This window comes from Sinohyriopsis cumingii, chromosome 8 (genome assembly GCF_028554795.1).
Source record: "Sinohyriopsis cumingii isolate HCF-2022 chromosome 8, ASM2855479v2, whole genome shotgun sequence".
Taxonomy (NCBI): domain Eukaryota; kingdom Metazoa; phylum Mollusca; class Bivalvia; order Unionida; family Unionidae; genus Sinohyriopsis; species Sinohyriopsis cumingii.
In genome coordinates this window covers 75,080,253-75,100,885 of record NC_142968.1, presented here as the reverse complement: position 1 = coordinate 75,100,885, position 20,633 = coordinate 75,080,253, and the positions used below count along the sequence as shown (strand labels likewise).

Sequence of the window (20,633 nt, the reverse complement as noted above, 5' to 3'; positions counted from 1 at the left end):
GAAGCACTTGACTTTATCCCCTTCGCCCAAGTAGAAAAATCCGGCTCTGGCTAATTCTTCAGGGGTCGGTCCTCCCAGATGCTTAGGTCATTTTCCTTTGAACGATTGAAGACGATTTTCAAAGTCGCAGTATTCCGACAAGCGCACAGGAAACGAATATTCTTCTTTCACAGGTTCGTTTCGATGAGGGTTGGGTGACATGGACAGGAGTTTGCTCAGGGCTGGATGACATCCGTAGGGGGGTAGACGTGAAGGTGGACATTCACCTTTAAAACGAAACCCAGTAAAGTGTCCAAGAGGACGAGCGGCATCGCTTTCGCATCCCTCAGGTTTGACACGCACAGCATCACTTTCCATGATGGGGTAGTGAGAACAAAGTTCCCATGATGCTTTACGGCATCGCTAAGGTCACAGCGTATAGCATCGTTCCCATCGCAAGGCTCACAATCGCATTCCACTTCAGAAGCCCCAAACTTGAATTGTGCCTTCCTGAACTTGTTTTTTGTTTCTCTGAAAGTATTCATCTTGTTCGCTTGGTCTTGGTAGTCACAATGAACTATCGATCTTGCCTAGGGTTCCTTTTTATATACAGACCAATACCGACGTGTCCATACGGTAAGGTGAAATGATTGGGAAGTCGCACTCGCTTCTGGTAGATGATATGATAGACTTTTTCCAAAGGTCGACTGACGATGTGGTGAGTGGGTAAACGTACAATCTTGTTCGGCTGGTAGGTGGTCACTTTAAAGTGTTCATCCTCTCTAGACTGCAAGGCTTCTTTCAATACCCCAAAGTTGACCACTCGACTGGTGCGATAATTCAGAATCAATCCTTACACTTTACACTTCGTGTGCACTTCTCCTTGTTTGTCCCGGTATTCGTAGCCGTAATTTTTTGGACCACCACTCACGAAACTTAGAATCTTGTCGTCGGGGTGCTCGTCTGTCCAGGCTCCTAAACGGTCTCCTTCGATGTCAGGGTGCTGTTGACCTCGGGTGATCGATGTAAATGCAACTCTTCATGTCAAAGTACAGGACACGTTCCCCTAACAGTTCTAAAGCTTCGTACAATTTTAAGCGAGCATGAGCTGTCACGTAAGCCGCAATGATGACATTTCCAAAGGGGTCATCTTCTACAAAGTCCAGATCTTCTTCGAAAATGACCAAGATCAAATTCTCGCGAACGACGTCCACCTGTTTGATGAATTTGGTTTTGTCGTGAATCATCTGGAAGTAGCGGGAAGGTTCCGTCAAATATACCGTCTTGGGTAAACACGGTCGTTGTGCCATTTTACCCCACAAGCAATTTAACATCACTTTGGCAAACGATCGCCTGCCTTCGTTTTTCTCGATGTGATCTAAAGTAATGCCTTCTTGTGCCCAGTATTTCTCTTTGAATTGTATTTGGTCTTCGGGAGTGTGACACCTGGACGGATAACCACTGGCTTCTTGCTTCAGTTTCAAAAAGGCATCCACGTAGTCTGCGAAATACCTTTCTGCGTGGGGTCACCCTTGTGGTATTGTTGTGTCTTGGGAAAGTTGCAAATTTCGTACACTTCTAACAGTTGGTATCCCATGTCCAAAGCTTTGAACAATTCTACGCTGACCCAGGTTCCCGTCAAGGCCCGTTCTTCCTGGGTGTGCTGACAAGGTTGGTCTTGGTTGCACGTTTCGGCACAAGTACAGCACAAAGGAAACATCAGTTTGCCTTGACAATGGTGAGGTAACACGGGATGGTAAAAGTCCTTGGGAGGCAAAACTTTGCACTTGATCAAACCTTCGTATTGTCGAATGTTTTTCAGGTCGATGTGTTCGGTGAACAATTGCGGGTGCCCTGCAAGAAAGCGACAATATTTGCACACGTAGGGATACAGCGAACACACGTGCAAGTATCTGATTTCTTCTCCTTTCTCTTCGTCAACTTGGTACAGCAAACAGGTGGCATTGGTCCTTCCTCCGTACAAACTATCCCTCGGGTTCAGGGGGTCCATGAACTGGTAACTTTCCACGAGGCGTTAAAACTCGGGATCGGTTTCAAACGGTGATCGTACTCGTGTTCCCACATTTCCACCACTTGGTATCCTTGCTGTTCTAACTTTAGGCGTCGCTGACAAGTGGCCTGGTACAAGTCTTGCATGGTTCGTTGTAAAAACTGATTTTTAGTGCCACGATCAGGGTAACAGACGAGACATCCGTTAAATAAGCAACCGTTAAACTCGTACACGATCTTGGGGTTTTCTAAGTCCCAGCCATCGACCGAATGCGTTCCAATGGTCTTTTCGCCCCCCCCCCCCCCCGTTGCGGACATGCTGAATCCACTTGTCTTCCTTGTCGCACAAGTAATGTAACCAACGTAGGGCTTTGACCGAGTATTGACGTTTGACATAATTGGTAATTTGAGGACTGATGACAGCCACGGTGTTTTCAGGCATGAATCTTTGCCGGTACACTAAGGAACACGCTTTGGCAATGGTACAAGCTTCTTTCAAAGGATCGACCCCTCCGTGTTCCATGAACAGTTCTCGAAATTTTCCATAGCATCGACGTAAAATGTCCACGTCGGAACGACAATACTTTAGCATTTCTTCCTGAAAGTCGAAAGGGTCAGAGGCGTGAGCCTGGTACCAAGCGTAGAAAGCTTCTCGTTGTTCGGTACGCATGTTGTCGGGGTCGTAATAGTGAGCCTCAGACAAATGGGGTAGAACGGCGTGTTGATTGGCTTCCGTATTGAAAAAGTGTGGAAAGTACCCTTTAGCCATTTCTGTCATTCCAAACGTTTTAGGCATTCGACTCAAAGGCATGGCCAAATAGCTCATCGAATCTTTAAACTGTACTTGTCCCACTTGCATGAAAATGATTTTGGCTCCCTTCAAAGTGACTTTAGGACGTTCGGTGCCATGTTCCGTATAGTATCTCAAAAGAAACTGTCCATCGTATCCGGAGAAATTGTGAGCCATCACTGTGGCCTGGCGATGACAATCTCCGTAACGTTCGATGTCCTCTTTGCTCCACGTCTTGTCGATGGGGTCTAAGACCCATTGTGCGAAATCGGCTAGCGTGTTCGGTCCTCGAAAGATTTTTTCACGCCCTCCAGGAATCTTGCTGCAGTGAGGGCAATGACTGAAAATAGGTTCTTGAATGCACTCTTCGCACGCTCGATGAGCCACGCAGAAATTAGGAATGTGAATGCCAGTCTCTTGCATGCATTCGAAATCGAAAAAGATGAAATTGCCTTTCTTCTTTTGACCGTCTTCTTTCTCTGGTTGGGATTGGTATTTTTGCACGTAGCATTGGTGTTCCAAGTCCACGATGTGGTGACAAATGTGACATTTTTTCTTTCCTGAACATACGTGTGCCTTGGTACTATTGGTACGTATGCCTTGTCCACACGTAGGGCACAATCTCAGGAGTTGACAAGCACATTTCTTCTGTGAACCTTGCATCTTCAAATGTTGTTGGTAACAGGCAGGGCTGACAAACGTGCGCAGATAAGTTGAACAATGCACTGGTTCTTGTCCTTCGCTCAGACAGGGTGGAGAGGCAAACATCCTGAGTATTTCGATCCACAATGCTTGTGTTGCTCTAAATTGTTATAACCATAGTCACATTTCTCACAATAATATCTGTATCCCAGGAATCCAGTGATACTGATAATGATATCAAAATGGTGATCGTGATGATAGACGTGAATGTATTTTCCATCTTTAAAGTCTTGGCCTCGAAACAACAGAGGCCCGCGTACTTCTTGAGGGTACACTTTCAAGGTGAGGCGTGGAGCTAGGATATCTTGCAATTTTTGCATTTCAGGAATGCCACAGGGTTTGTCTTTGGGCAAGTCGGCTTGTTGCAACAGGAGTTCTGCTTCGTTTCGTTGTTTGGCTCGGTCAGATTTTCGAATGTTCTCCCAGGCTCTTTTCCATTCTGTCGTGTCGTTTTTGCTGGCATAGGTTCGTCCCACCACGATGGCACGGGCTAAACACATCTGGTCCTGAGGGTTGTTAATTCGGACGAGGCTCTTTTTGGTGGTGCGAAGGTCGTTCACCAATAAGACCTTTTTGCGGCCAGTCCCTTGAGGAGGAGAGACGTGGGTCATGTCCAGTGTGGCTTTTCCATCGGTGATGTCAAACTGGTCATTGGATTGTTGCACGTGTTGAATCTTGTCCATGACTTTGGAAGCGGTCAATTCTGCAGGGCTCCTAAACTCGATCCAAACAGGGATTTCAAACCGTCGTGTTGTATGGAAAGTCTCAAGCGATCGCCTTCTTTGGGTTGACATTGTCGCTTGAGTGTGGCAAGCAAAGAATCCCACATGTCGGTGATGAACCCTTCTGCGTTCTCTAACGGTACGTCGGACTTGAAATCTTTAAACTTCACCGTGTATTTGTAAGCCGTGGTTCTAAATTTTCTAGATGGACGCTTTTCCGTCTCTCGAATGTCATAGTACTTTTCAGGGTTGACTAAGGGCGGTGAACTTTGTTTAGAGGGTTCCGATTCTGTTTCACTCATGTCCTCTTCAAAATCACTGGCATGAATTTGTGCTAAGACTTCAGCCCTGGTACGAGGCGATAGATCACGTTTCTGCCTCTTACTTTCTTCTTCTTTCTTCTTGAATGAATTGGATCGTTTCATCTTGATAGCAAAACGTCAAATGACTAAAGTTTAAACACCATGGACTAATTTATAGTCATGGCAGACCAGCGTATATAAAAGGGTGTGTGTCTTGTCCTTTCACTATTCATTTCAGTCACAAAGCGAGCACAACGATGGAAGAGACTACACAAATCGAACGTTTCATCAGGGCTTTGCGAGGGGTCATTAGAAAATTCTCTTCAGACCAGCCGACAGACTACTCTCCTTCCTTGCGAGATTAAAGTCAAGATACTTGCTATATCGGTCAGAAGAAAGGGCATTGGTCTTCAGAGTGTCCAGACCGTCAAAAAAGAAAAAAAGGGGTTAGAAAAGACAAAAGTCAAGATACCTGTTATTATTGTCAAGAAAAAGTACATTGGTCTCCAGATTGCCCAAAAAAGAAACAAGAGGAGTCAGAAGAAGAGAGGGATTCTTCAGAGGAAGAAGAGGAAGAAGAAGAGGAGGAAGAAAGCAGACAGGTGAAGAAAAAGAAACAGGAGAAGAAAAGAAGAAGGGAAGAAAGTGAGGGGGAAGAGGAGGAAAAGACTGTAACGGTGAAGAAATTCAAAAAACAGATACTAAACAATGAGACAGAAGGAGTCTATGAACTTTTTAAAGTGCTTTGTTGTGAATTATGAATTGGATTGTAAATATTTATAAAAGAATAAATTAGGTGTAAAAAGGTAAGTGTCTTTGGGTTTTGATTTTAAAATAAGAACGTACACTCACACATTCATGCACACGTACTATAGGGGTAAAACGTTTTTTTTTTTTAGTTATTGGCAATTGAAAGTCTATCTCTTTTCGAGAGACGTGGGTGGCCCTGAAAAGGGCCTTTTTTGGTGTAGGGGTGAGTTTAAGCAATCAACTTTAACTGTCGTAAGCCTTTGCCACGGCCAAGGCCTACTTCTGGACTGCGTACTGTTGATGATGATGATTTGGTTGAAATCACTAAGGGTGGCACGGCAGGCTTAGTCACAGGGTTGGAGTGTTTAGCTCGGGAAGGTCGTAGTTTCTTCGGTGGTAATAAAGAAGTCTGATACATTTGTTTCAGACTTCTTAACTCCGCTAAAATGTCTAACAGTACCGTGACCGTTTGATTTTCACACCCTTGTTTCTTTGCTGCTGCTTCTTCTTGTTGTTGTTTTTTTCTTACCTCTTCTTCTTGCTGTTGTTGCTGTAGGAGAAAAGCTTGTTCCACTTCCTTTTGCTGTTGTATAAATTTCTCCAATTCTTCTTTCTGTCTCTGTCTAAAATTTTCCACGTGCGGTAATGAAGGAGACGAAGGTTCCGGAACAAATTCTTGCGAGGTAAGAAAATCCACAAAGTCCCAATTCACCTCTTCTGAAAGTAAGTCCGGGTTCCCTTGGGTGGTCTCCACTGCTGGGGCACCCCAATTTATCGTTTTCTGAGTTTCCGTCATGTTGAAAAAACTGTCACATGGATTGACTGCACACAGGCGCTAGCGAATCTATATAGACCACGTGACGTCACAGACTGCTCTCTTCCGATTGGACGTGGGCTGACTGAATTTTGTAACGCGTGTTTTGGATTGGTCAATGAACTCAATCCGTTTCAATCCTTCCTCTAGCTATAAATAAGCGCAGTTCACTGCATTGATTCACCTGTTCTCGGCGCCTCAACATGTGGACCGACGTTCAATCTTCTACGCTTGTGTCTTCGATGATGTTCAGGACGGACATACCGATGTATGTCCGATCCAAGTGGACAGTTGTCTATAGGACCGACACCAGCCTGTGGATACGTAGGATTTACGTGGAAAGGCAAGGATGCCTCAAAAGAGTTTTAGTATATGGACCTACCATTAGACGAAGCCTAAGACGAAGAAGATGTTGCAGATGCCCTTTATGCTAAGGGCATATTAACATAAACCCAAAGGCCCTTTTCAGGGCCACTCCAATGTCTCGAAAAGAGATAGACTTTCAATTGCCTACCCCATTTTTTATTTTTTTATTTTTAAAAAAAAAATAGAGACCCCTCCCTGTTTCAATTTTCGTATGTTCCATTTCCATAGACCCATCAGGTCGGAACCATATTAAAATAGGGTCTCGACCCTGTTCCATTTCCCCTAGTCGCTCAACAGACCCAAACTCTATTCCCATGTTCAATTCCCCTTGTCCCTAGAATTGCTATTTTTATTCTCCCATGTTCAATTCCCCTTATCCCTAAAGTAGTTTTTTTTTCTCCCATGTTAAATTCCCCTTGTCCCTAGACAAGCCCAAAATCTATTCCCATGTTAAATTCCATTGTCCCTATAGTGGTATGACAATATTGCCCATGTTAAATTTACATAGTCCCTATAGTGGCCCAGGGGTGTTTTTAATGGTAAGTCCCATTGTCCCTATGGTGGCCCCATTCACTACTTGTGCTTGAAAGTAAGTAGTGATACAAAGTGCTACTTAGTTTACAAAAAATTAAGCATTATGTACATGAATGCAATACAATGAGGAACATAAAATGGGAAGATAACCAGTGAATTCAATATTTTCCTTATTTCCTAATCATTGCTGATAATTCTTCCCAATAAACATGTCTTATTCCTAAAAACAGGAACATATCTTTGAGACCTATTGTACCAACCATTCCAATATATGTGTACCAGGTAAGACAAGGTTTGTAGTTTTTCAGATTTTTGTAACAAATGATCTTTAGGAACTGGTTGCTAAAATGGATCATATATTAACTATGTAATTCTGTAAGAAATTATCCATTTGGATACTTTATTGATTTGCATTGTAAACTGATTTTGTTTACCACAGATTCGACTTTACCTTTCATGAGTGGATATATATAGGGACTTGTTATTCACAGAGTAAGAGATAGTTTTCTTGACCTACACACACATGCTTTTCTTCCAACGAAATATTTAGCTTATTAAGTTGATTTTGATCTATCAATTTTATCTTAGCACAGTAGGCACATTGAACTCAGTATTGAAAACTCCCTAGATTACCTGTATTACTTAGTATAATAATGTCTTCGAATTACAAAGAATGTAATAATTTCAATAGGTGTTGTTGTCTAGATCGTATTTTTGTGTAGTTTGTGTATTCCTATACACTCCAAAACAATATATATATTATAGTGAAAATGTATATATCTATGTTGTCACTCTTTTTACATTATGTATTAATTACGTTATTCTTTGAAACTGAACATTGTTTTGACAAGCGCATTTGTGTAAATACAGGCCCAACTGGCGACGTTGGAGATAAAGGAACAACCGGTAAGTCGTATATCGAATGTACATTCTGAACATTTCGGTTCGTTTCCTTGAAAATAAAGCTCTTGACTGATGAGAGCACAAAAGGAAGTTTTGCCGTCTTCAAAAGGAAATATGGTCATTTAACTCTACAAGAACAGTTAATAAAATACTAGATTTAAAGATATGCTCTTACTTCTGCGCAAGGAGCAGACCTTTAATTGCCATGTCAATATGAACCTTAATTAAAGGAGCACCTGCCAAAAACAAACAATAAAATCATGCTCCAGTCTTTAAGAATTAAAGTGCGTATCATTCGGTTAAGTGCTGATGTATTTCCTTTGTTGTTTGTGAAAGTAATGGAAATCATTATGCTCAGATCTTAGTTTTGCGATATGCTACAGTCAAATGGTCGTATTTGGAAATACAACTTTGGTTGTCTGCTTTACAAGTCTACGGAATTTCCAATAGAATATACGGATCACGACAATTGATCTATTCTGGACATTTATGATAATATATGCTACTATGCATATTAACAGAGTGTAATTGAATAATAAATTTTCATAATGTTGAGTTTTCATTTCTTGTTCACGCTTTTTAGACATAGGTCTTATAGAGAAAGGAAGATAAAAGTATTAAACTAACTAAATGTAAATTAAAATGTTTTGTCAGATTACAGATACATATCTTTTTTCTCAAACAGGGGGAAACTCTTTCAGGAATGTAATGTAATGCGATCAATACGAAAAATGAAAAATGACCACAAATGTTACATTATCTAGATTATTGTTGTACTTTACGGAACATTACATGTCTTTCAAGTGTGGAGAAATGATTCTCCTAATAAATTGCCATATCTATATTTTTCAATTGCAATGTGTACATGTTTGTAACTGTATTCATCATAGGATTAACAGGTGAAAAAGGAGAGAGCGGCGAAAAGGGGTTGATAGGATTACCAGGGGAGAAAGGAAGTGATAGCCCAGATGGATTTATTGGAAATCCAGGTACTATTCGTCGTAAATTTAGTCTAACGTACTTTTGCAATATTTTTTATTTACACTTCTGGAACTTTGCACCATCGAGTCATTATTTTGCTAACGTGCCTTTAAAATCTCAGTATATACGTAGCAATTAAACTCGTCAGGATAGATGATTTAAGTGATATTTGTCCCGTTAGGTTTTTGAACTTCAATGAAAACTATAATTTTCGAAAATAATACATCAGCTTTTTGTGCGAAAAGATGCTTTTTTGTACAAAAGAAACCCCCAAATATTTTTCAGTTGATCCTTTGTTCTTTCTGCAATCACCAAAAACATTTTTATATGGATCAAATAAACTAACTCATTGGAAACTATTTTTTGTTATCTTCCGGTTTTATAAAATACTATTCAGCATGAAATAGTAACGGCTATGACAGCGTTGTATGGAATTTAGTGAAAACGTTGCAGTTATAAAACGAAATGTTGGTAACTAGCACTTGCGCGTATATTGAGGCTATATTCTTATTCGAACACAGTATAATTACAGCTTCAGTCAAAATATTTTCTGTAATTAGTTCTACAACTATCTCAAACTATCGTATGCGCCCACTTGCTGAATTCATTTTCTTGCAGTCTGACATGATATAGTATTACTTTATTATTCATAACATCAGATAAATGTCATACACACGATACGATAAAATCAATCGTAAACTGTTTAATACACAGGCCAAACAGGAGATAAAGGTGACACTGGTTTGCCCGGAATATCGGGACAAAAGGGCGAGAAAGGCTATCAAGGAATCACGGGACTGAAAGGTGACCACGGGGACATTGGACTACATGGTGACAAGGGCAGTGATGGAATCAAGGGTGAAAAGGGGGTTATGGGTTCAGCAGGAATTCAGACGCAGGGACGAAAGGGAGAGAAAGGAGTGCTAGGTATTTTTGTTCCGATAAGGGAGGGAAATAATAAGGAAATTTTCGATCAAAAATTATTTAACAGTAGTAGATAGGATCAGTATCTACATGTAATGTCAACGATATGTTCGAAATTAATTTGCATATTTGAGCTGGACACATTTGTATCATCTGACTTAATTAAGAGTCAGATGTTTTCCCGTCGGAATAATGAATTGTTTACACTTAAAGTCGTAGGCAGGATCAATGGCTGTATCCAATGTGCTCCATTTAGCTTGGACACTTTCTGTTCCGGAAATGAAATTATCATTTTAAACTATGCGTGAACAAAAAGATAAAAAGCAGCAACACATGTCTGCAGCTACCTAATATTCAGGTAAAACTTCCATTATTTAAAATGATTTTATTTGATTTATACTCATAGTAGGTTCTAAATAGACTTAGTGGGTTTTCGAATAGCAACAACATGAGGGCGAACGTTGAAAATTACATATGTGCAAACTGGTCCGACAAAAAACAGTGGCTGTACTCAGGACATTGTGGCAGGTGATATTATGTTCCATAACCTCAGCACATGTCAAGAACGTTCCATTGCATCTTATATAGTATAACATTTGAAATGTATCTTGGCTCACTGAATGATATCGAAACAGGTAGAGCCACTAGTTTAGATAATCAAATATTTAGTCTTTACCTGTTGAAAGGAATGCAGAGTTGAAGATGTACGTTATAGACAGGGACTGATAACCGATTTCAACTTGTGAGACGAATATATAAATTAAAAAAAAAACAATACTACTTCGTTTTCTCTCAAAGGAAATGGCTTGCGCAATCTGGAGCAGTTAGCGAGTGACTTTAAGGACACTCGTAGGTTCACATTGAATATTCTCTACTCTCAAGAAAATTGTCAGAATAGTTTAACATTCAGCCCCTCTAATTGAAATGGAGAACTTCGACATAATATAGATCTGAGAGTCACCGATAAAGGATTGTGTCTTGAGGACCTTTAATTCCCGGTGAGCGTATGTTGATGAATCTGTCAGATAACATTTCGTGTTAGCATTATCGTTGTCATTTTCGTTAGTATTATCATTGGTGAATATTTGACTAATCAGGAAGGACAATAGAAAATGGCCTGCTAGATGTGCCTTTTAGATATACTTATTGATAAGTAGATCAGACTCAGTTTTAAGCATAATTAAGGGAAGTAACAAATACTGATAGGCACAAAGAATATATTATAAAATGTATACAGTTGGAAACTTGAACAAGAAGATCCAGTTTCATATTTTTATCCCCCTTAAGGCAAAAATTAATCCGCTTTACATTACATAAAATAAATGCATAAATCAAAAGCACATATGTCAGATAGCTTCTTTGTTTTATGAATGACCCTCTATAAATAATAGTTCTTATTTTACCTTTCTTGCTGTCTGCAGGACCAGCCGGTGCTGCTGGACCAAAAGGAGAAAGAGGCATTGTGGGTCCATCCGGAATACAACTGCCATCTGATTGCCTCTGTATTCGTACGTTCTCTCTTTATTGTACAATTCAGAGTAATACGAGATATACATTCATACAAACAATTTTTTTTGTAGTGTTAGAAGCATTTAGCTATTACTACATTCGACTTATTTCTAAGACTTCTTGAAGTTGCCATATGTAGATTCCTTCACAATGTTCACCGTAATATTTCAATTGAGAAACCTGTTCTCTTAATATCGGGTTTGTTACACCACTTAACCCCCTCCCAAAGGAAAAAGGGAGCGAAAAGCAAAACAATTCTCACGTAACAACAGACTCTATAAAAGTGTCCATTCCATAAGTTGTTAATTAATATAATTAAAGAAGGAACATTTTTTAGATAGTTGATAATGTATTTCTTGCGTCACGCACCACCACCCGCCTCCATATACATTTAATATCATGATGTATAACTATATGGAACTCTTGCTTTGAGTAAATATACTCTCCGATGTTTTAAATACTAACTTATATACTTACATGATTGGTTTTATCTGTTTGCTTTAAGCGCCACGATCACGAAGAGCAGAGGTCAAAAGAGCGACGCGTAAGTTGACTCTCTGACTGAACTATCATGAAGTTATCTATTATATATATATATATATATATATATATATATATATATATATATATATATATATATATATATATCGTCTTTGAAATTTATGAAATTAAAACCAGCTATTTGGAAATTATATCTCATTGAAAATCGGTGGTTTACTTTAGGTCACTTTTGTCATGGAAACTATTAATAATCTGCTATAGCTGCTTAGCAATGAAATAATGCACGCAAATACAACGTGAAACATTTGCCCATGATTTGTTTAATATTAATTGTGAGTAAATCTTGGAATCGAAAACTGTCTTGAAAAATAAAGTATACCGAAAGTTTTCACCTTCCAGGAAAGATAGGTTTTAAACCCGTATGTTAAAATTATGGCTACGATGTATGTTACACAATGCTTGCTTGATTGAAGTATAATAATTTAGAAATATTTAAAACACACGGTGACTAAGAAAAATTGAAATGTAAAAGCAAAGGTCGGCAAACGTTAAAGTTGGCGCCAAGATTTTGCAACAGTTAATACCATTCATTTAAAAAAAAGGGGGTCAAGATAATGATATATTTTAATGTGTTATTATAATAATAAATATATATAAAACATGTGTAGTAGGGAAACGAGTGAAGAAACAGCGAATAAGAAGAGAAAGAAGTGCAAATATAAGAAGGATTGAGGTTGTATATATATATATATATATATATATATATATATATATATATATATATATATATATATATATATATATATATATATATATATATATTAGAGTCCTGTTTTGTGTGTAATGGTGGTCCAGACAGCTGCTGGTTTTCGTATACTCTTCAGACCTGTAAAGACCCGAATAGTTTCTGCATCAATGAGATTTACAACGAAGAAAATGGAACGAAAATAATTAATAGAAGGTAAGAATAATAAAGAAAACTGCGTTCAATAGTTTTTCGAAAAATCTTGTGAGATGGTAAGGAATTGTTATTTCACTTCCTTATAATCTGCCTCTAAACTTCAAAAGCTGTCTAGAACTCCCGCCTTTCTCAACGAAAGCAAAGGAATATGATACATTATATAATGAACTGATGCTGATAAGGAATTACATAAGGTTTCATTTCGTAGCATCTGATGGTACTGATGTGTACAGAAACAACCATATCGTCAGTGTCGTCTTCATCGCTTTAATCATCATTATAATCGTCTTATTAATAGTAGTAGTAATGGTATAACGAAAATGGCTCATTAAAATGTATACTTTCAGATGCGGGACTTACGATGAGTGCGTAAAGGACTGGTGGTATACATATTCAGGCGATGACAGATGCACAAACCTTTCTTCAACAAAGGTTTATAATTCAAGCTTTGTTTGCAAATATTGCTGCACAACTGATAAATGCAATCTCCTGCCAGTCCCTCCAAGATACAGTCTCTTTGTGAATGCCATTTAACGTATCTACCCAAACTCTACTGTTGCAGATTGGCGCACGCGTGTAATACAGTTCCTCTGTCTTACATTTTACTCTTGATCAAAACATTTTGACTACAGAAAACCAGTCTAGAAATTCTTTTTTTTTCAAACGACAGAAAAAGTGATGGTCGGTTAAATTCGAGGCACAAACAATATTTCGCAGGATTTTGTGATATTCGGTGATAAATAAAATTAACCACTACTTTGATGGTCCTGTGCATTTTTAGTTTTGTCTGATTTATTTACTACAAAACAGTCTGAATGAGGAATTTAGAAGTAAACATCAATAATATAAAATCTAAGACACAATAACAGAACCAGGATGAGGGTGAACGTCCGATCAACTTCTTAAACAGCTTGTTTCTAGAACATTGTATGTTGGCGATAAGGTTAGGAATTTCACAGTGAAAACCTAATATACTAAAGTCTGATACAAGTAAGGAACCAGTAATAATGATATTCAAACATTATCCAGAAATACATTTTAATACAAATAATGCTATCATACAGATTAGAAAATTGTTAATTCGTACTCTACCGAGACTTGAATCCAGGTCTTAAGAATTAAAAATTCTCTAACCTGTATGATAGTATTATTTGTATAAAAATATTAATTCTGCCTGCTATTATCAAGCATTATTATATAGAAATCCAGGGATAACACTTTCCGTTATGTCTGTTTATATTTATAATTCTCTATAATTAATTATATATACCTTAATTTATTTCATAGGAATCAGGAATGAATGTACAGATACACGAGAATTAATTATTAGGTCGTCATGCGAGTGTGTCTGCTACACACAAGTGCATAAAACACCGACTGAGTAACATCATTTTTAGGTGATGTGTGCATAGTCGTGAGGGAATATGGGCTCGTGTGTGCACGCAAGGCGATGGGTGCCGTCTTCCCGCGGACCTGGGTTCGAATCTCCTTAGAGTACGAAGAAAAAATTATCTAACCTGTATGATAGTATTATTTGTATTAATATATATCACGGAGAAATGATAACATACAACACAGATTAAATTTACATATTAAGATGTACATCCGAAGTAAAGCCAAGCTGTGTACGCTCAAATCTATATCAATGAAGAAGTATTCTTTAATCCCCCACTCCCAACCAAAATAACCCTTCACTATCCCAAAAATCAAAACAACTAAAACAAACAAGAAATAATTGGATATTTACTTTAAACGCCTACTATGATATACACATCTTTGTTTATAACAGGGATTATTAGCAAGAATGGTTAGGAAAACCCCCTTTTTCTCTAAATTCTGAACACTGAGGAAAAAAAAAACCGCGAAACTTGGAGCAGTGTGAAAATAAAACAGGTTTACATATAATAGGTTATCATCCAAGAGTTGATATTATCACATACTGTGTGTGTGTGTGTGTGTGTGTGTGTTGTTGTTGTTGTTGTTGTAGTTGTTGAGGGTTTAACGCCATTTTTCAGCATACGATAGGCTATACATGGCGGCCAGTATTAATGGTGGAGGAAGAACCCGGAAAATCCCCGGAAAGAACCACCGACCCTCGAGAAGCTACTGGCAAGCTTTCTCACATACCCACATAGGCCGAATCCGAGACTAGAACCCACGCAGACATAGGTGAGATGGCAGTGATCCGTAACGAAGAGCGCTTTAGACCACTCGGCCACTCAGGGCCTCTCTCTCTCTCTCTCTCTCTGTATGATTTGGATTTTTAACGTAGTTTTTAAACAAATTCAGTCATATCGCGACGATGTATGTATTTTGTCAGCTTATAGTGATGTTTAGCTCTGGGGCATCATGCGGCAGTCCTATACCATGATGTCCCACCCAGTTGCATTAACCTGACACCGAGCCGACCAGTACTACCACAAACCTCTTAATGTTGAGCGCCTAGCGAGGCAGCTGTTAGTACCATTTTTATAAATATTTGGTATGACTCTGCCGATGTTCTAACCCGCGACCTCCCGCATTCGAAGCGAACGCTCTAACCACTCGGTCAATGGAGTAGTGGTTATCATATACTATTATACAAAAGAGATGGATTAACTGAGATGGCGAAAAGTAGCAATAACTTCTGTCCAGGTATCCCCGGTCTTGGGCCTCTTTCAATGGACACTTGAAACGCTTTTCCCACTTTTATTCGAAGAAACAAAGGATGTGGTTTCATCATACATACAGGTTTATGCGTCCATGATGACATCGTTGCTTGTGTGTATAAAGAGATCATAGCTATGTGCAAGGTATATTCTAAAGAGAATTATTTATATCATATAATCAAAAGTATTCGTCGTGAAGTACTAACACAATTTACTTTAGAAAGTAAGGTACGTGATTACAGCGACCTTTGTTTTATGGCCGCTAACATAAATGAATGCCCACACAAAGGATCGTGCCAACTCATGCAACAGTGATTCGGAAATTATGGAACAATAATATTATATATGTATCACTTTGATCTATTTATACGTTCTGCTTATGGTGAATTCAAAAGTGGACAGACCCATCAAATGTCATGACTGTACATAAAACATTATATTTGATCACTTGAATTTGAAATGTAGGTCACCGTGATCAACGCTTGCTGGTACTGGCTAGTACGCTCCAAGGTGACTGTACCACTAAGCAAAACACCTGATTCATACAAACAGGACTAAATGCAAGACATTTATGTAATCATTGGAATACGAAAATTGGGTAAATGAATATATGACAATGACTAAATGAAAGGTACCATTTGTAGCGTGAAATGTATGTAATCATGGCTTGATTTCGGTTGGTGCACTAAGTGCTCTTAATGAATAATGATCACATTAAGTTTCATGACTATGCATACCACAATGTTAGAGAAACTAAGTGAAATCTAAAAGATGAAGCGTTGACTCCTGTGCAGACAACGGTGTTGGAAATTCATATATATGTCTCGATTACTTTGCTCAGATCCACTAACTCGTGTGCCGAGAATACTATTGGAAATTGATACATATGTATCGCCTGGATTTGGAAGATGCGAGAAATGTGTTCTGTGTCAACATTACTATTACAAAATATCTCATAAAGATTTCCTTTACGGAGCTGAATCCTTTTCATTTTTCTCGGATGTCATGTCTGATCAAATTACAGTTATAGGCATAATAAGATGAACCCTATGAGAAATGTGTATCCAGTAATTTAATTTCTGGTAATGTTGTTCCGCAGAATATAATATATTATCGATGGGTGGAGAAGCCACTGCCATTGAAACCTGAACTAAAGCACACCAATCCCAATAACAATAGAGAACTTAAAAACAGATGAGCTTCTTTTAATGCCGGTTACAATTAAAAAACCTCCAGTCTTAAATAAGCGCTGAAAACATCGCCTTATTTAGCAATAGAATGAATCGATCCCGGCAGAGTTTGACCACCATATCACACACACACACACACAAACACACACACACACACACACGCAGGCATGCATACAAACATACATGCATACATACATACCAGTATATATAGATATATGCTGAATCGTTGATAGACCACAATATATATAAAGTTTCATTAAAGGGAAACGAAGCTTGCCAATTTTCAATGTAATGCAAAATTTATACAACGAGTGGTATGTCAAAGATACAGCGTATATACTATATATATATATATATATATATATATATATATATATATATATATATATATATATATATATATATATACACATATATACTTGCAGTTCATATTCAGTTAAGAAACTGCAGGCAACTGTGTATTGGCGGAATGAACATAATGAATTAATGCTGCACAGCTCGTTCCAATGTGTCTGTTACAAAATGTAGTTCTTCATCGTTTTCGTGTTATTGTAATCTCCTTTGTAAATGATAAGTAGCTTCTTTTATTTTCTGAACTTATTTTTTCATTCATATTGATTACAAATATTAGACCCACATGATTTAAGCATGAAAGTTGGCTTAATTGAAGAAAGTAGACCACTACAAAGACATTATGGTTAAGTACTTGAACAGTGAACGTGTAGCATGGTGAAGCAAGTGGGAAATATAACGTAAGAAAAATGAGAAACCAGAAAGAGGTAAGTCAAATATTCAAATGTATTACAGCTGATCTAAGTCATTATTATGATTCATTTAACATTAATTTCAAACGTATAACTGTTTATTTCCTACATTGCTATCTTTCCCCTTTCAGTTTGGTTAGTGTGACTCTATTTTGCCATCATTTATAGGTCGAAAGACATCATTGCATGACACAGGCGAACATCCGCCACTCTCGTTTTTTCACGGATTTTCTCTGGAATCCTTCAAAAACGACGATGGTCCAGAGAGAGAGAGAGAGAGAGAGAGAGAGAGAGAGAGAGAGAGAACTTACGGTTTCCAGAATTAAATCCAAAAAATAATCCAAGAATAAAATTTTTGAAGTCCTAATGTTTAAATTTTCTAATGATTTCAATTTTGAATCCCGAAGAAAAATCCAAAATGGAAGGCGATGACATGATGCAGCCTGTACTGTGTTGAAGTCTACAGTTCCTTGCAGTAACACAATAATTAATCCCCCGGTCTTGGAAATCCAAATAAAGTTTTCAAGAAATGTCCGTGTTCAAGAATTCTGTATGAATATAATGATATTTCCAGAGAAACGAATTAATCTTTTAGAGTCCGAATAATCTGAAGAAAAATTAACATATAACTAAAAAACTCAAAAATTCATTGCTGGTCTCAACATAAGAAAACAAAAACATAAAGTGATTAAAAGCCCGGACTCAGATCTCTCTCTCTCTCTCTCTCTCTCTCTCTCTCTCTCTCTCTCTCTCTCTAAACATCACTATTAATACTAAATATTTTGCAATTTTGGAAATGCCCAACTGCGAAATAGAGGATCACGTGATCATGTTTACATGTAAAAACCACATAGTTGCTTTATCTCCATGATAAGAACCAATCACTTTACTCCGAGAAAAGGTTTAATTGACCCTCAATCAAGTCCAGGAACTAAGTCGAAAAGAGAAACAAGTCTTTCTATTATTAAGTATTTATGGAAAGATTCAGCTCAAACTAAAATTTCTGGAAAATATCAAAATCCTAGTAAACAAAATTACATTATTTTAACACGCAAAGAAAACAAAAAGATTCCCAAATCCACAAACAATCAAATCATGTCAAACAGAAATTAAATGAAATATACGTAACAGAGAGAGAGAGAGAGAGAGAGAGAGAGAGAGAGAGAGAGAGAGAGAGAGAGAGAGAGAGAAAGAGAGAAGAAGAAGAAGAAGATGGATATGGGATTAATAGTCCATCCCCTAGTTCCTTTTTCGACGAGTCTGCTGCTTTGCTCAGGGAGAGAAAGGCGGGTTGGGGAATAGAATGATATTCTAATATTAAATAGCTTATTTTCATACAATTAGTAATATTTTTTTCTTTTAATAAGAGGAAAGAAATTAGGACAAATAAAATATTAATTAGATTACAGTATGAGTCTTCCTCCTTATTCTCTGTAACTCCACAGGCGTTCCAGTATTTTCTCCCTGATGCATAAGAGAGAGAGAGAGAGAGAGAGAGAGAGAGAGAGTCATGCACAAATGATTTATATGGAATTGTGCCCCATGTTTAAATGATTTAAAATAAAGGGATTATCAATATTTGATCATTGTTTTATTACATCGCTAATGACTTTTTTAGTGCAAATTCATCAAACATTTGGAAACTGTAGTATTGCAAACTAATGTACATTGAGCGAGTAACGCTGTAAATCCCGCTCAGATACATTCCTAGTACGGAAGAGATTGGTTATTTTCAAGAGCGGCCAGTAACTGGCTAGAAGATGAACTCTATTCAGGATATTCATGGATAAAGATCATGAAATAGTTTTCAGGTTTGTTAATTCATAGTATTAAACAAATATTTTCTAAAGAATGACACGGTGAAGAATAATTATTCAAATACATTTTGTTTATTTACAATTTCTTATTAAAACTTTGCTGAATCAATGTAAACCTTACACAATGGATGAAAATATATATTTTGTGAGAAACGTCCAATAATTCTTTAATAACTTTGAAAAATATGAAATGCAATAACCATTTCATGTATTTGTTAATACTTGTACTTTCTGTGACCGTTGGCGTAAAACAGCATCCAAAGGAAAGATTTTTTTCCAAAAATAGTGTAAAGCGGTTGAATGTGGGCAGAACAATTATGTAGGGATAAACAGATTATTTGTAAAAGTGCAGGTCCAGTAGAATCATGAAAATAGCTACAAGATTGAATTATAAACATAATAACCAGGAATACAGAATTAAAATTCATAATGCTATAGCAAACTCAAGTGCCTTTGTAATGTACGACACAATATTTCATTACCCTTGAGTATATTCTTTTGTGAATTTGATGAGCAGTCAGATTTAGCTGGCACATTTATGTAAATTATGATGTCATGCGATATTATCTTTTCATCTAGTGAGAGGTAGCCAACATTATTATCTAGGATTTTACGGTAACATTCTATTTTTGGTCTAGATTTTTGGAAAAATATTCATGAACACAATCTGATAACGCATCTGACAACGTAGTCCCCCCCCCCCCCCCCAAAAAAAAAGGAACAAATGTACGTTTAAAGTCAGCGACCGGTTGTGTCAGAAGGGGTCGTGGTGGATGAGAAAATCGTAATGGCATTCAGAACCAAACTATCGTGCATATGTTACAGGATGAGAAAGAAGTAATGCAATATCGCCTGACGGATGGAGATACTACCTGGCATGCAGAGCTTAGAAGGAATATCTTGCCCAGTTCTTCAAGCCCATGCTAAGCATACGGTACTCTCGTTATCAAAGATTATGCCAGCTTTGTGAAGAAAGCTCAAATCAGGAGGAGGTAACTGTCAATATTATGAAGCTCCCGGGACAGTCGACCGAGACCGACAAGAGTCCAGACCTGACGCATAGTGCAGGATTGAGTTGATATCATGAGGGGTATTTGTTTAAGAGGAGATTTGTCAGGTAGTTAAGGCAATAAGACGGTTTTCAACGTTATACACAAACGTTTGCCACAGATTATACATACTGAGATTTTTATTTCAGAGTTGTCGTATCCATACACAAAAGGATCTGTGTCAAAACGATTATACTCACTAGAACTCCAATGTCTAGTTCAACGTTAGTGTTGTCGTATTCATACAGAGGAATGGATGGTACAGACGCGATCATTGTTGTTGTTGAGTTTAATTATAGTGGCGTGCGCACAACTGTGCATGTGCCACTTTTTTCTGACTGCACCGCAGCCTGCTAGTTGTTCCTGGGGAAGGGGATGGTGCCACCTCCCCCAGGCTTTTATGGATTCAAGGAACCC

At 37.9% G+C, this 20,633-nt stretch overlaps 1 protein-coding gene across 2 annotated transcripts in view; it reads left to right on the top strand.

Annotated features, from left to right (window-relative positions):
* LOC149793845 (uncharacterized) overlaps positions 1–13,522 on the top strand; it is a 42,686-nt gene extending 29,164 nt beyond the window's left edge. For both annotated transcript variants that reach the window (XM_089966478.1, XM_089966477.1), the window contains exons 3-10: positions 7,200–7,251; positions 7,840–7,875; positions 8,763–8,861; positions 9,568–9,780; positions 11,199–11,285; positions 11,792–11,830; positions 12,613–12,748; positions 13,096–13,522. In XM_089966478.1, the coding sequence (XP_089822604.1) occupies positions 7,200–7,251; positions 7,840–7,875; positions 8,763–8,861; positions 9,568–9,780; positions 11,199–11,285; positions 11,792–11,830; positions 12,613–12,748; positions 13,096–13,282 (849 nt within the window). In that variant the 3' untranslated portion in view covers positions 13,283–13,522. The remainder of the gene's footprint in view (positions 1–7,199; positions 7,252–7,839; positions 7,876–8,762; positions 8,862–9,567; positions 9,781–11,198; positions 11,286–11,791; positions 11,831–12,612; positions 12,749–13,095) is intronic.
* The last annotated feature ends 7,111 nt before the right edge of the window (positions 13,523–20,633 follow it).